Here is a 17,500-nt window from a genome sequence, read left to right on the forward strand (position 1 = left end):
TTTTTTTTTTTTTTTTTTTTTTTTTTTTTTTTTTTTTTTTTTTTTTTTAAATTGGTTATTTTGCTCAAAGTGATGCCATTTTTAGTGAAATAACCCTAAGTTGTTCTAATCGGTAGCAAACCCAAAAAAATGTAATAAAAAATTCGAAATCAGGTACTCTAATATTAATACTTTGTGGGTTGTGACTTTGTGTTGTGTTTTGATTCTTTAAATCTTTATACAATTTACAATTCCATATTTTTTTAGGTTATTATTTAATATTTTAGTACAAACTATTAAATAGTTTATAATTACTAAGTCATAATTTTTTTAAATCTTTTAAATAAAAAATTAAATTTAAAAAAACATGGGCACCCCCAGCGATTTTTGCAACCTTGTTCATATGCATGATTTTCATAAAAGATAATGGATTCTATTAGGTGAGGACCAAAAGTGTCCCATTTTTTGGTAGTCTTGGGAGTAGAGTACAAGTGGGGGTTTTCAAATTTCAATGTTTAGTGTAAAAACTAAAGTGGCATTATAGTCTTAGGACCAAAGAGGAACTGTTCTCTCTTAAACAATACAATTGATTTTCTAGTATTTCCAGCAAATATTTTAGTAAGCTGATGTTGGTGATGTCTCTAAATCGTGCAGTGCTTTCGTCGCCAAGGTGAGTCCACTTCAGTTACAGGTCGCAATTTTAAGAAAGATAGTTTATACAAACCTGGTTGGTTGGTGACGCGGTAACAGCACTATTCCACCATTGGGATCTCCCTATTACCCTCTTTGGCTGTTTTTCCAACCAGATGGTCAGAGAATCAGATGGTAAACAGTGTTTCTTGCGAGAACTCAGAACAAATTCATTGCCCATGAACCCGGGTCACACAATTATGTGGAATGTACTGTATTTAAAAACGAGTCTATGGTTGCCGGATGGTAGAGCACTTGGGGTTCTTTTGTGCAAAACTTGAGAGGAGAGATTGTTGTACATTGAGTAGTGTTTTTGGTAAAGATGTTTGTTTTAATAATCTTATAGTGGTTGATTGATGATGTATGAAATTAGATAGCGATGTCAGATTGTGTTACAATGTAACTGGAAATGGAAATTATATGCATTGTTAGAATGCGTTTTTCTGACTGAAATTTTGTTGCCCCTAGTAAATTTTCACTAGAAGTGGGAAATTAAATGTTGTTTGCGGAACTAGCAAAATAAGAGGTAATACCTAATTTAGTCCTCGCGGTTTTTTTCGATTGTCCTAAACAACTTTTGGTGCTTAATTAAGTCCTTGACTTTGATAGTTTTACCCAATTAAGTCTTCGGTTAGAATTAAAGACTAAATAGGAAAAAAAAACACTATAATTGAAAACTAAATTACTATAGTCAAAGACTAATTTGGATAAAATTACTATAATTGAAGACTTAATTGAGTATTAATGAATGTGAAATTATCAAACTCAATTGGATAAAATCATCAAAGTTAGTGAGCTAATTAAGAACAAAAAATTAATTAGGACTAAATAAAAAAAAACCACCATAGTCAAAAACTAAATTTGTACAACAATTTCGTTAATCAAGGACATTGTCTTAAGGATGATGGTGATCTCTTTAAAGTGAGTGGTATGTAATTAAAGTCCTTGTCTAACAGCATGCTTGATTGAAGTGCTCTCCTCTTTGGTTTTCAATTCTTCACGGCCGCCGCCTCCGTGAAGCAAGCGGATCGGAGGAGGCGTCCGATCCTCTTCCCTGCTGCCATCTCCACCTCTGATGGTGTTAACCTTCATTGTCTTTTCTGCATTCACTGTTTTCTACTCCATCTTCACCGCTAGCGGTCGTTACTCTCTTATTTTCGCACTATTATTTCCATTTGCTTTGTTTTATTGGTTTAATTTTATTTGCAGTTTTTGTGCTTTTTCTCTCGTTGTTTTGACGAGTTTCTTTCTCTCGTTTACTTGACGAGTTCTTTTTTCATAATGCGTGAAACAATATTGTCAATGGATAGAAGAATTGAAATAAATACTCAGGTGATGTGCAAGATTATTCAACCAGCCTCTCTTGGGTATGTTTGACCAAATTATTAAAGAAGTTTTAAGTTTCTTCAAAGAATTTAGATTCAAATTTGTGAAACAGCCTGCGAATCAAGTTTTCTATGTTAGGGAAGTTGTTTCTGACTGTAAGGAATGTATAACCATTTCATCGATCTTTATTGTAATCGTTTCAGTCTATGATCAATGAATTAACTTCTTTATTTTATTAAAAAAAAAATCCTTGTCTAACAGCATGCTTGATTGGTTGTTTAGCAAAATAGATTTGGAATAAAATAGTATTTTCGTAAACATTATTTCGTGGTGTTAATGCATAATAAATTTAGAATGAAATACTATAATATTTTTGGGCAAAGTATACTTTGCTCTCAAAAGGTCGAATTTCCAACCCCAATGACCCAACAAAGTATCTGAGAAGATATAAATCATGATAACTAAACTGAACAAAGGCTAGACCTTTGCTCACTACGCACAAGGTCTTTGCTCTCAAACTTCACCCTTGTGACCAGTTGAGCTGTTTATACGTGCATTGGGCAAATTATACTGTCACCATGAATAAATGTTTAATTTTAATAGACTAGATGTACATTATTTGTTTACTGAAAGTTCATTATTGGTAATATATTAAAAGAATAAAAGGTCAAATAGGCTACTAAACTGTAGGCTACTAAACTGTACACCAAATGTAATTAGACAACCGAATTCAAAAAGCTTGAAGACAAAGGTTCTTCATCTCCATGGCTAAGGAGACGAAGGTTCTTCGTCTCCATATCCAAGGAGACGAAGCTAGAGATGAAGATACCTTCTTCGTCTCCATGGGCGGAGACGAAGAAACCCGTCGCTAGCATGGAGACAAAGGTCTCTTCGTCTCTATGTATTTTTTAATTTAAATTTTAAATATTTATTTTTATTTAAAATTATTTAAAAAAATTATTTTTAAATTCGGTAAACGCCACGTTAGCATATTTTAAGGTAAACAGATCATTTTGGGTTGGATTGCATGAGTTTGTATTATTCAAGGATTCAATTGTATTTTCTTTTTAAGTTCAATGGTCTAATTACATTTTGAGTTGCAATTTTGTAGCCTATTTGACCTTATTGCTACACTAAATAATGAATATTCAGTATTCAAATAATGTACCTTAAAAAATGAATATTTAATGTATTAAAAACATACTCTATGTCACTGGTCCACCTTACAAAGTGCATTATGGTCCATTGTATAATAATAATTATTTTGTGAAAATGTTTATTTTCCATTTATTAAAACACAATAAATTTATAATTAAAAAATATTTTCTTGAATAGACTTATGTTTTGTTTGTTAATGCCTGATATCTTTTAACGGGGTTAGTATTAGGTTATTTTCAATAATGTTTTGACATTTGAGTTTTATATAAATCCCAAACATAAAGATGTTGATATAGGCACTAGGCAGAAACTTGGCAGTCAGCGCTCAGGATGTGACTTTTCGGTTCCCTAACACCCTTTTATAACATAACCCCCAAATAATTACCCCTTTATTTACCCACTAATTACTCACTTAAAATACCCATTTATCACCCATTAATCCTATTATTTTAACCTACACATTACTACCCATAAAATCCATTGAATATCCATTAATTGTGGGGAGCCTACACTACTCATCCTGTGATTATAAAACGGAGGTGAAAAGCAAAGAGAGGGGGAGAGTTCCAATGTGAGAAAAGAGAGACAACAAAACAGACATGTACAAAGATTCTATCAATAAAATAGTGAATTTCGGCTTGGCACCGCCCAAAAAGGCCCGTGGTTTTTACCCTTTTGGTTTCCACGTCAAAATTAGCGTGTCTACTCGTCTTTATTTATTTATTTATTTTTTACGTCCGCCGAGTGACCATCCTAGGATCACAAAACCATCACTGGGGGTGGGGACGGATACAAAAGGTCCATGTACTCCTACCACTGCTGCGAGAGAATCGAGCAATGAAGACTGCTACCCGTCTCACTTCTACGAAATTCATATTCAAAAGAGGTATTTCCGTCTAAAGCATTCTGTACTATGTGGGGAAGAAGGAGAACAAAACATGATATGGGTATGAGAGCATAGAAATTTGAATACAGATTGGGCAATACAATTTCTCCATTTCAAGACACATTTTTAAATGAAATTCATGGGAATTTGGAGACTTTTGCACGCATAAGTATAGAGGAATCTTTGTCAGTATCTCAAAATGCTTAGTATGGTAAAATAAAAGGAGACAAGCGTATATAGAAATTTACCATTTCAAGGAAGAATGTATATCCCTGCATGGAAGCATTGACAGTCGCACTTCTAAGGCTGACCTTATTCTTAAAATTCTACCACTTTCTAATTGACATGGCACATTACATGGCTTTCTTCTTCATTTTTAAACTTTTTTTTTGCCTACGTGTTTGGCAAACTTGCTATTTTAGCAAGTTTGCCAAACACTTAAAGGCATGGCAGCCTTTGTATGGCAGCAAAAGCTGCCATAAATTATTTATTTTTTACTTTTTGATTTCTTTTTTATTATTTTATTGTTATATATATAATATAAAATGAAAGTGAGTCCCATTTTAGAAAGTGAGATAAATTTGTAGAGATGTAGAATAAATACTAGAGAATTTGTAAATTTGATGATGTGGAAGTGAGACCCATTTTAGAAAGTGAGAGAAACTTGCTGGGTTAAGGTTAGCCTAAGAGGATCTGATGGAGCCGTCCTCATCAACAAGTGACTGCATTGCATCACAGCTGTCAGCCGAGTCTCAGGACGACCTTTGTTTGCTCCGATTGAGTCTTAGAGCAACCATTGCTGGTGTTTTAATTTCCTCTTCAATGACCATCCGCTATGCTGTGGAAAAAAGTAACGAAGGAAGGCACATTCGGTGAAGGTACGAAAATTATGAGATAGCAAAATCAAACATGCCAACTCCATTTAATACAAATATAATTTCTGGTGTGTGAAGTTCTAGGAATCCCTATTTGAGATCACCTTATATGGAAATTTAGATATTCAAATATGGCAATTACCATTTCAAAGCATTGTTTTAGAATATGCATGCATTTTCTACATAGCGCTGATTGGGGAAAATAAAATTGAAAACTCCTGAGAGGTGGTAACCTTTCACGCGAAAGGTTTAAAGAAAATATATGTAGGGATTGAAAGATATTTGCCGAGTGAATTTGGAGATGCTCTCACCTACTGTTGGGTGTACACGGTTCCCATTCCAACCAAGATTGCGAGCTATAGTCACGATCAGACCCCTGATGTTTGTAAAAATAAAGATAGGCTATCAAACCTGTGGAATCGCCAAGCGAAATGGAGACGTCATGCCACTCCAACAACTGAGATACTTGACCGAACAATGCCCAGTTGGCCATATTCCTGGCAGATAGACTTCGGAAAGCAGTCAGCAGTCGTGAAATTGTTCATCCAAGAGCGGAGCAAACAGACTTCTGACCTGCGATTATGGACGGGGAAAATTTTTGAGTTGTTTTGTCCAACGAGAATAACGGAGACATCCATAAAACTTTTGATGTTCAAAGGAAGGCAAACTGCAATTATGATTGCATCGACGGCGTGCAATCAGACTGAGGGTCTCGGTTAAGCAAGGTCCAGTCGATCATAAAAAAAACGGTCGACTGGAGATGAGAAGGCAGCCCGCTGTTGATTAAGCGGTGAAACGGATTAGGTAGCCTGTAAATGTCTCTCAAATTGCGAGCTCGGTCATCACAAAAACTAGAAATTATTGGTCCTTTGAGCACTCGCAGCCGTTACGCATGAAGACAGCCTGTGACATCGCATATTTCTTTGTATTGAGAAGCAAGCTGGCAAACTGCTTTACTGGGAACAATTACGAAAATTTGCTCAAGGTGATAAGCATATTAACAAGGTGCATCGTTAGTACGTGGCAAATTACAAATTTTGGTAAAGCAAATTAAGTTTGGCATACCGGAGTGTGATAGCAGGAGGAATTTAATTTTATTGTCTATTATTTTGCAAGTGTGCAATTATTGTAATATATTGTAAAAAAAACAAGAAAAAACCTTCCCGGTTAATCAAGTAGCCGGTCGAGCCAAGATTGACTCGGGTGGTCTACCAGCCCTCTAATTGGTATGATTGAGTTTTGGTTTAGCCAGCCCTTTAAATGGTTTGAGTAAATCCGGGGACCGGCTAAGAATCTGTGATACTTAGTCAGATCCTAAAAGCGATCTGTGATTGCTTACGGATGAGTAAATGAGGCAGTCAAACTGCAAATATCCGGGGACTGGTTAAGGATTTGTGATACTTAGTCGGATCTTAAAAGCAATTTGTGATTGCTTACGGATGAGTGAGTGAGGCGGTCAAACTGCCCTATTGAGATGCTAAGTTAAGATAACTTAGTTGAGTCCTAAGTGAATTACTTATGGATGAGTGAGTGAGGTAGTCAACCTGCTTTATTGAGATGCTAAGTTGAGATAACTTAGTTGAGTCCTAAGTGATATGTGATTGCTTACGGATGAGTGAGTGAGGCAGACAATCTACTTTATTGAGATACTAAGTTGAGATAACTTAGTTGAGTCTTAAGTGATCTGTGATTGCTTACGGATTAGTGAGTGAGGCAGTCAATCTGCCCTATTGAGATGCTAAGTTGAGATAACTTAGTTGAGTCCTAAGTAATCTACGATTGCTTACGGATGAGTGAGTGAGGCAATCAATCTGCCCTATTGAGATGCTAAGTTGCGATAACTTAGTTGAGTCCTAAGTGATTTGTGATTGCTTTTAGGATGAGTGATTGAGGCAGTCTAACTGCATGAGCATGAGATTGATTGCTTATGAATGAGTAACTGAGGCAGTCTACCTTCATGAGCATGAGATTGATTGCTTATGAATGAGTAATTGAGGCAGTCTACCTTCATGAGCATGAGATTGATTGCTTATGAATGAGTAACTGAGGCAGTCTACCTGCATGCACATGAGATTGATTGCTTATGAATGAGTAACTGAGGCAGTCTACCTGCATGAGCATGAGATTGATTGCTTATGAATACATAACTGAGGCAGTCTAACTGCATGAGCAGGAGATTGATCGCTTATGAATGAGTAACTAAGGCAGTCTAACTGCATGAACGTGTGATTGATTGCTCTAGACACTAAAGGACTCGAACGGTTGCCCGGAGTCGGCACTCGGTCAACCGCGTCTCCTTGAGAAAAGGAGTGGGAAAATGTGCTATAAGGCGGTGGTTGTTTTGGTTGTCCGGAGTCCTGAAAATGGAGTCAGCACTCGGTCAACCATGCCTCTTTGAGTAAAGGAGTGGGCAAAGGGGCTATAAGGCAATGGTTGTTTTGGTTGTCTGGAGTCTTGAAAAAGGAGTTGGCACTCGGTCAACCATGCCTCCTTGAGAAAAGGAGTGGGAAAAGGCGTAATAAGGCTGTTGTTTTGGTTGGCCGGAGTCTTGAAAAAGGAGTCGGCACTCGGTCAATCGTGCTTCTTTGAAAAAATGGAGTGGGAAAAGGTGCTATAAGGCGGTGGTTGTTTTGGTTGGCCGGAGTCCTGAAAAAGGAGTCGACACTCGGTTAACCACTCAACCGTGCCTCCTTGAAAAATGGAGTGGGAAAAAGTGCTATAAGGCAATGGTTGTTTTGGTTGCCCGGAGTTTTGGAAAAGGAGTCGGCACTCGGTCACCCGTGCCTCCTTGAGAAAAGGAGTGGGAAAAGGCGTAATAAGGCTGTTGTTTTAGTTGGCCGGAGTCCTGAAAAAAGGAGTCGACGCTCGATCAACCGTGCCTCCTTGAAAAAAGGAGTGGGAAAAGGTGTTATAAGGCGGTGGTTGTTTTGGTTGGCCAGAGTCCTGAAAAAGGAGTCGGCACTCGGTCAACCGTGCCTCCTTGAGAAAAGGAGTGGGCAAAGGTGCTATAAGGCAATGGTTGTTTTAGTTGACCGGAGTTCTGAAAAATGAGTCGGCACTCGGTCAACCGTTGTGTTGATTCAATCGGTTGTGTTGGCCCGCCGAGTGACCAACCCGAGATCACAAAACCATCAGTTGATAAAGGCACTAGGCAGGCAATTGAATTTTATATAAATGCACAAACATAATGATGTTGATGTAGGCAGGCATGTGTAAAGTATATCGTCCCAACAGTGAGCATATATATACATGTATATATATATATATATACATGTGTGTGTGTGTGTATATATATATATATGTATATGTATATATATCTTAAGAAGGAAAATCACGCACCTTAAGAAGAAAATTACGCACCTAAAGCTACTGCACGTGAGACACCCTACCGCACGGGAACTTGGGAACTTTATATATATATATATATAAAAGGCCGGTCCTATCGTTTTATAGGCCCAGGGCAAAATAAAAACAAGGACCTGTAATATATGAAGTTAAAAGATTGTATGGATTAATTGAAAAATAATTAAATAATAGTTTTCAATTTTTGTAAACATATAATTTTTTAATTAAAAAAAACATTTTAAAATTTCCTTGGAGTGGCAAATTATTGTGTGGACCATAGCAGAAAATTACATTTTGAATATATCAAAAGTACATTATTTGTGTACTAAATATACATTATACAAAATAATATAGTTCCAGTACTCAAATCATGTACTTTCTCTGAATACAATGTACATGTACTAGCTTAATGCAGAGCTTACGAAAGAATTTTACGTACTAAAAATCTCAAGTTACTCCCTTGGTGAATTTGTCATAAATATAACTTGAAAAATTTAACATCTTCTATTTCAAAAGTTATGGTTTGATTACTCTTGATGTTTCAAAAATTTCAGGTTCCTAACAAGTCATACTAAAATTATTGAAATGCTTTTAGAATTGAAGAATCTTGAAATAAGAGGTTAAGAAGTTAAAAATAACTAGTATTTAATTTGTGCCCATGTGTTGCACGGAATGGATTTGTTATAATATTTTAAGAATATTTAGATTGAAATATAATTATATAAATTATAACATCGAATATTATATAGTGCAATTGATGAAATTGGTTGGATCGATTATGTTTTTTGATGTTTTCTTTGCTTGAATTAGAGCAAATAATTGCCCAATTAGTCAATTACTCGCGCGATGCACGAATAAATTTTTTTATTATATATTTAGTTAATGAAAATAAATATGAAATCATAAAAAAAAAATTCTAATATTGAACGTGTACATTTATTTGATTATAAAGTTAGTGCAAAAGTATTACTCAATTAATTGAATAATATATGTCTTGTTTGTCTATAATTATCTTAAAAAGATCGATATGTAATATGACTTATGTAATTATATTATTACTAAAATAAATATGGAAAAATGAGAAATAATTTAATTATAATTATTATAAAAATAAATTCAACGACCAATGTTTAGCTTAATTACCATAATAATTATTAGGCAATTATTATTAGTCAATTATACTAATATATGTGCAATTATACTTTTATACCTTAAGTATATTCATTTTCACCATATCGCATTTAGTTTTTTCTTCGTCCTTCATATTTGAATGAATTAATTGTAATTATTATAGAAATTCAACAACCTATGTTTAAAAAATTCAAGGAATTTTCTCATTTATTGCGCAGATTTTGTTTCTATTATTATCACAATTATAATGGTTTAATTATTCTCATAATTTGGTAAATAAAATTTTGTTATCAATTAAGCTTTATTAATTTTTTTACCAATTAATTAATAATACGTACTATTAGTTTAGGCGGGAAAGTTGAAGATGAGTATTTTACTTTTATTAATAGTACTAGTTTTTCATGCGCATTGCGCGAATGAGATAATATCCAATGATTATTATTAAATAAGTATTTCAAAGTATATCCAATGCAAAATTATATAGGAGATGTTCATGCATATGTAATAGATTGTTGAATTTGTTTATTTAAATTGATAATTCAAAGTTAATGAATGCAAGATAATATATGAGAGATTGATTATAATTATCACTAAAATAAATGTTTGCAATTTTGTAGAAGTGTTAATATAAATACTTAGTCTAAAAATGATAGTATAAATACTTTTTCGTTTGAATTTCTCTAAGCCTTTTTAATTCTCTTTCGGGTAGCATTGTCATTGTCTTTATCTTCAATATTTATTTTTTTTAAAATTTATTTATTGATATTTGGTAATGTGTCATGTGCAGTTGAGTTATTGTAGTAGTATAGAGGGCAACATCATGCAATGAGATTATGATATAGGAAGTTGTGGAATTGTCTCGTTGTGCTTGTATATATGACTGGAATCTTAGTTGTACTATAAATTCTTGATCTTGCAAAGCCTATTGATATTTGACCGTGGTAGTTTTGCCCCTACATGTTTTATATGCTATGAGATGTGTCGTACATTCTCATGTGAAAGTATTGAACAAAATATTAATATTTATTATATTTGTAGAAGATTTAATATTAATATTGCCCTACATTGACATTTTTAATAATGATTTTAAATCAATTTGTTGGATTATTTGAATGTTTTTCTTTGTTAACAAATCCTCTCTAAGTAGTTAATATGATTGGCTTCAAACTGTTTTTTTTTCCCATGTTATTAACATAATACTTGGTAAATAAATATATAACATTTTTTTTTGTATAAATTTGATATTTAATTACAAGATAGTGTAAAAAGAAAACAATGAACAATGTAGTGAATATAATTAATTAATAAATTTGAAGGTAAGAGATTTTTGCATGGTAGAAAATATAGATAATATAACTAATGAAATTATATCTCTTTTTAAATTTTTTGATAATGATTTTTTTTTTAATAATGGCATTGTAGGCATCGAATTATATATTAAAGAAATGCATATGTATTACTCCCTCTGTCCCACTTTACCTGTCATATTTACTATTCATTAGTCAAACCAACTCTTCCTTCTTTGCTTATTTTCTTTAGTATATTTTTATTATTTTTAAATTTAATTTTTTTGTGTTTAATAGTACTTTTAATGTAGTTTCTAAATATATAAATTTTATATATTAATGCTAAACTTAATAATATAAAAAATTAGATTAAAAATTACTTCAGTCAAGCCTCGTTAAACGAACCAGACAACCATTTTGGGACGGAGGTAGTATTTTTTTTGTTGTAACTACTAATTTATTTAATTTAATAAGAGTAATAGAGCGTTGTACTTAGTTTACTTACTTTTGAATAATATATACTCTAACATATTCGTAGTATATATTCAACAATTATGCCAACTTTGATTGGGATGAGGTTCGAACCTAAGACCTTACTTATAGAAATTAATGGGTAAGTTAAAAGTTAACAGAATATTAACGGAAAAAAGAATATTTAATGAAAAATCATATAATTAAGGATAAATTAGGAAATCTCAGAGAAAAAAATATAAATCTAAACAATCTGAACCATCCATTTGATTTAATAATTTGACCGTCATTTTTCCTACCTATTATAGGCCTAACTTTCTTTGGCTCTTATTAGTATACTAGTTTTTCTTATGCGCGATGCGCAAAAAATAGGTGCCCAATATTAATATTATATATATTAAAATTTTAAATTTATTTAGATTTTAGATATTTAAATTATTTTAAATAATAATAATAATTTAAAATTTTTATAAATTTTATATTTATATTTTAAGAAATAACTAACTTATAACTCTAATATATAATGTGTATATTATTATTATTATTATTATTATTATTATTATTATTATTATTATTACTAGGCTAAAGTGTCATCTAGTACCATGAACTATATCCAATTATTCATGCCGCACCTTGAACTTTCATATCGTATATATCGAGCCACAAACCAAAAAAAAAATCACTTAGAACTTTTAGCAGGTTTCCCTGTCTTCCTGCTGACATGGTGCAGGTTTCCAACTGATGTGACATTTCTTTTAACCTTATGTTTTCCATGTAAGCATTTACATATTAAAAATAAAAACAAAAAACAAAAAACAAAAACAAAAACCGAAGACCAAACAAAAAAAATAGCATTTCTATAAATTTGGAAAATTGAAAAAATACTAAACAAAAAATTAGTCAAAAAATATAAATTCTGAAAAAAAAATTGAAACATTGGAATTGCAAAATTGAAAAGTATACATTATGAAAATAAAGAGAAAAAAATTCTGTTTATTTTAATATAATAATTTTTTTTTAATTTTAAATATGTAAACGCTTACATGGACAATATAAGGTTAAGAGAAATGTCACATCAGAAGCCATGTCAGCAGGAAGATAGGGAAACCTGCTAAAAGTTCTAGGCGAAACTTTTTTATTGGTTTGTGACTCGATATATACGATATGAAAGTTCATGGTGCGACATGAATAATCGAATATAGTTCATGCTGCTATATGACACTTTAGCCTTATTATTATTGAAGAAAATAAGAAAATATATAGTAGATGCATGTGCATGGTAACAATAATGGAAAAAATAACGGTAGGGGTATGTTTGTCTAATATATTGTGAAGTACAACTTTTATAGCATAATGTACAAAAAAACTTAATGGAAAAAACGGACATAAATGAAGGGTATAACCTTCATTCACACTTATTATGTTTTTAGATATAGTAGATAGGTGTATTCAAAAAAAGATATAGTAGATAGGTAGTAGATAAATATAGATGTTGTTAAAGTGATTTTGATATAATAAAGAGAATAAAGTGTGAATTTTCTATCTTGAGAACTGAATCGGAACTTAGTTAAAACTTAGATACCAAACTCATAGTTTTCCCAAAAATAAATTAAAAAAAAAAAGAGTAATATCAATAATTTTTTTTTAAAGGAGACTTGAGAAAGTCATAAGTGAACATCCAAATCCAAATTAAATAAGCCAGGGAAGATTACCGCTAAGGGATGAGTCAATTCAAATTTTAAAAAGTAAAAAGGGAAAATAAAGGTTAGCTTCTTATACACGCAAGAAATAGACAAAGCACCCACCACTACTTTCTCAACCAAATGAGGCCAATATCGGCTCGCCTCCATTGAGGCGAGAACCCACCCCTCTCATGCAGGGGTGCAATCGGGTGCCACTAGACCACACGGTCTTTGATACATTTAGTATATTTTTTTTCTAGAAAATTTCAAATTGCATGCATCGCAATCTAATGCGACATTTGACTACAATCGCTATTTTGCACCATGGTCGCTCAGTAAGAATTGAAGTTACCGTTGAAGACATGCACTTCACTACGGGAAGTTTAAATTTCATGATAGAGAAGATTTATATCCTAGAGACATTGTACTTTTTTAGAAATATTGGTTTCTTCACTTTTGAAACTTTTTTCTACTATGGCTACAATAACACCATCTACTTCAACAGCAAGATGAAACTAGAGCGAAATCGTTGTGGGAAATACATAACATCTTGCCATTATGAACAAAGTAACATTACACTATAATCCATAAACTATAGATTATACACTTAACTACGTATATTTTTTTTTTTTTTTTTTTTTTTTTTTTTTTGGGTTACATTTTAGACCAAATAACTTGTCATTTAATAAACTACAAAGACGACACCATTCTTGGTATATTGATTTCTCTGCACCTTCAGCGTAAGAAACAATATACATTAGCGTATACATTCAACTTCCATCAAAATGGTATTTTTATTTACTAATTTCTTCTTGCATTTCTCTAGCATGATTTATTTCTTGTGTACATTTCTCAACAATTCGGACATCTTCAGTGACACTTTAAAGCTAATTGTTTGAAATCGAAACTAGTTCTACTTTGATACAACATTATTCACTCAACTGTGGGAGGAAATAGCAACATATTTACAAATTGATGCAACATATGATGTTGTATTATTCAATATAGAGGACAACGTCATACTAATGATGTTGATTGGTAAATGTAATGTTGAGAATATTTATTCATGGTCGGTTGAATATTACATTCATAATAACATGTATCATGTATGGTGAATTTAACTTGTTAAATGAATCAGAATTATAAACACAACAATTTATCATTCTCTTTTATTTGCAACCATATTATTGACATATTCATTTTTAAAAATTTTACGTAATAAGTAATATATATATATATATATATATATATATATATATATATATATATATATATATATATATACTATTTTATAAAATTATTTTATGTTATTAAATTACAACTAAAGAATAATTATTAATCTTATCTAAATACAAAAAATTGTAGTAACCGCCACGTCATCATACATTCAGGCAAACATATCATTTTGAGTTGAATTGCCTGAGTTTGTGCTGTTCAAAGACCAATTGCATTTTTTTTGAGTTCGACGACTTAATTGCATTTTGGTGTGCGATTAAGTGACTTATTTGACCTTTATTCCTATATATACTAAATAATGAACATTTAGTATTCAAATAACATGCAATAAAAAATGAACATTTAGTGTATTAAAAATATACTTTAGGTAACTGGTCCACCTTACAAGGTGGACTATATTCCATGATATAAATAACTAAGTTTGTGAATATGCTTATTTTCGGTTTATGGAAACACAATAAATTTATAATGAAATAATATTTTGTTGAATAGACTTATTTTTTGTTTGTTAATGCTCGATATCTTTTAATGGGGTTTGGTATTAGGTTATTTTCATGTTTGACATTTGAGTTTTGTATAAATCCCAAACATAACGATGTTGATATAGGCACTAGGCAGGCAATTGAATTTTATATAAATGCAGGCAACATAATGGTGTTGTTGTAGGCAGGCATATATATAATATATATAGTCCCAACAATGAGCATATATATATATATATATATATCATATTATTTGAGAGAGAGAGAGAGAGGTACAGAGTCAACTAACCATGGCCGACGCTCTCATCTCCATCGTTGTGGATCAGCTGTTCAACATCCTCAAGGACCAAGTCGAGGAGCTAAGAGCCGCGATGGGTGTGGAGAAGGAGATCACAAGCCTCTCATCAAAGCTGAAGAAAATGAGGGAGGTATTAGATGATGCAGAGAAGAGAAGCTTCAAGGAGAATGGCGTCAAGCTCTGGGTCGATACGATCCAAGACTTCTCCTACGAAGTGGACAACGTTCTGGATGAGTGGCGCACCAGAATCCTCACACAACAGATCGAGAGGTCCGAGGTTGCAGCTCCGGTAATTCGTAGAAAAACAATAGGTTGCTCCTCTTTCCTGCCTTCATGTTTCCATTTCAAAAAGCTGGTTGTGCATCGAGACATCGCGCTGAAAATAAAGGAACTCGATTCCAGGCTTGATCAGATTGTGAAAGAGAAAGAGCAGTACAATTTTCTCGCTGTAACGCACACTTCTGATCAGGAATCGAAACGGGTCACCACTACTTCGTTTGGTGTGGATACATCAGAGATTCAGGGTCGGGATATTGATGCCAGTGATTTAATAAGAGAGTTGGTGAAGAAAGATGATGGAGAAGAAGCAATAATAAGAAATGGCCCCCCTGTTATTTCCATAGTGGGCACTGGAGGGATAGGGAAAACTACACTTGCTCAACTGGTCTTTGGGGATGAACAGATAAAGGCTCATTTTGATGAAAGGGTGTGGATTTGTGTTTCGCACCCTTTCGACGAGATCAAGGTTGCGAAAGCCTTTGTTGAGTCAATGACTAAAAGCTCCACAAATCTGTCTCAGCTGCAAGTGCTACTGGAAAGAATCCAAACCAGTTTGTCCAACAAAAGGTTCCTGATTGTGTTGGATGATGTGTGGACAGAGCAGTCTGCAAAGTGGGAGCCATTTAAGAACTCTCTCAAGGTTGGACTCCCCGGGAGTAGAATCTTGTTGACCTCGAGGAGCGAGCGGGTTGCAAGAGTGATGGGAACTGTGTATATGCATCGGTTGGATCAAATATCCGACTCGGATGCTTGGTTGCTGCTTAGCAGGATTGCATTTTCTGGGAGAAGGGAAGAGGATTGTGAGAAACTGAAAGATATTGGCCAGAAAATTGCTCAAAAGTGCAAAGGACTTCCACTTGCTGTTAAGGCCATGGGGAGCCTGCTTTGTTTCAAAAACACTGAGGAGGAATGGCAAAATGTTTTTGACAGTAAAATTTGGGAGTTGGAGGAAGTGACAACAGATCTCTTTCCTCATTTGTATCTTAGCTATGATGATTTAACCCCAAAGATGAAGCGATGCTTATCATATTGTTCCATCTTTCCCAAGGATTATGATATACAAGTAGATAAGCTCATCAGAATTTGGATGGCACAAGGTTATCTGACAACAACAACTGGAAGTGATCACAATCAGATGGAACTAAAAGGCCGGGAGTTATTTGGGGATTTAGCAATGCGTTCTTTCTTCCAAGATTTGGAGAAAGATGACATGGATTCCAACACTATCATATCTTGCAAAATGCATGACATAGTGCATGATTTTACCGAGTTCCTTACCAGAAATGAATGCCACAGTATCGACCAGCACGAGGATAAGGTCAAGATTGAAAATCTACGCCATCTGTCATGGCAGAAATCGGGAAGGCCTGTGAATCCTGCCTCAGTTTGTGACATTGGAAAGCTTCGCAGCTTTTTCGCAGAATACCTTTCTCCAAAAGAACTTACTCCTAATCTGTTCAATGGTCTGAAGTCTGTGAGAGTATTAGGATTGCACGGCTGTGAATTGCATGAACTCCCAAAGGAGATAGGAAATTTGCTTCATCTAAGGTACATTGATTTAAGTTACAGCCAGGTAGAAGAGTTACCTGACGCAATTTGCTCTTTGTACAACTTGCAAACATTAGATCTTGAAGGGTGTAGGCATCTTTCTAGACTACCTGAAAGAATTGACAAATTGATAAACTTGAGACACCTTAACATCAGAGACACCCCTAGGTTGGAGATCTTGCCTCAAGGTATAGCAAAGCTAACTCAGCTTTGTACTTTGAGTGACTTTGTGGTGGGGAAAGAGTCAACTAATTTGGGATACATGGAGAAGTTGAACCAACTCCAAGGGAATCTGTCAATTCATGTTATTGGTGATCTGAACAATGCAGCAGACGTTGAGGAAGCCGAGAATGCAGACTTGAAAAACAAGAAGCACCTCAAAGAATTGCGTTTCAATTTCTTTTGGGAAAGTGAGGTGAGAGTAGATGTGATGGAAGCTCTAAAACCACCTCCAAAACTGCAAAGCTTGATAATTGATGGATACAGAGGAATCCAATTACCCTCCTGGATCACACTGTCCCTCGATAATCTACGAGTTCTTGAAATCAACGAGTGCTTTAATTGTTCGTGTTTGCCTCCACTAGGAAAACTGCCTTGTCTCGAAACTCTTTGCGTACGCCTTATGGACGAGCTAAAATATGTTGGGAGTGAGTTTCTGGGAGTAGCAGAAGTAGGTGGTGTTGCTTTTCCAAAGCTGAAGAAATTGCATTTCTCATATTGTTCAGAGTGGAAGGAGTGGCAAGAGTTGAAGAAAGAAGCAGCAATTGAGTCAAAAATAATGCCATGTTTGAGGGAGTTAGAAGTAGATTGTTGCAGAAAACTGAAGAC

At 33.7% G+C, this 17,500-nt stretch overlaps 2 protein-coding genes across 3 annotated transcripts in view; both read left to right on the forward strand.

Annotated features, from left to right (window-relative positions):
- The window catches only part of LOC116032232 (vacuolar sorting protein 3), a 13,377-nt gene extending 12,255 nt beyond the window's left edge, over nucleotides 1-1,122 (forward strand). For both annotated transcript variants that reach the window (XR_004100747.1, XM_031274721.1), the window contains exon 14: nucleotides 634-1,122. Coding sequence is in view for 1 of the 2 variants with exons in the window: in XM_031274721.1 (XP_031130581.1) it covers nucleotides 634-726 (93 nt within the window). In the remaining variant the exon portion in view is untranslated. The remainder of the gene's footprint in view (nucleotides 1-633) is intronic.
- A 13,694-nt stretch (nucleotides 1,123-14,816) lies between these two features.
- LOC116031835 (putative disease resistance protein RGA3) overlaps nucleotides 14,817-17,500 on the forward strand; it is a 3,047-nt gene continuing 363 nt past the window's right edge. Inside the window, exon 1 of the mRNA XM_031274147.1 lies at nucleotides 14,817-17,500. This exon is cut by the window's right edge and continues 363 nt beyond it. Coding sequence (XP_031130007.1) covers nucleotides 14,838-17,500 — 2,663 coding nt within the window. The 5' untranslated portion in view covers nucleotides 14,817-14,837.

The sequence above is a fragment of the Ipomoea triloba genome, chromosome 10 (genome assembly GCF_003576645.1).
Source record: "Ipomoea triloba cultivar NCNSP0323 chromosome 10, ASM357664v1".
NCBI lineage: Eukaryota > Viridiplantae > Streptophyta > Magnoliopsida > Solanales > Convolvulaceae > Ipomoea > Ipomoea triloba.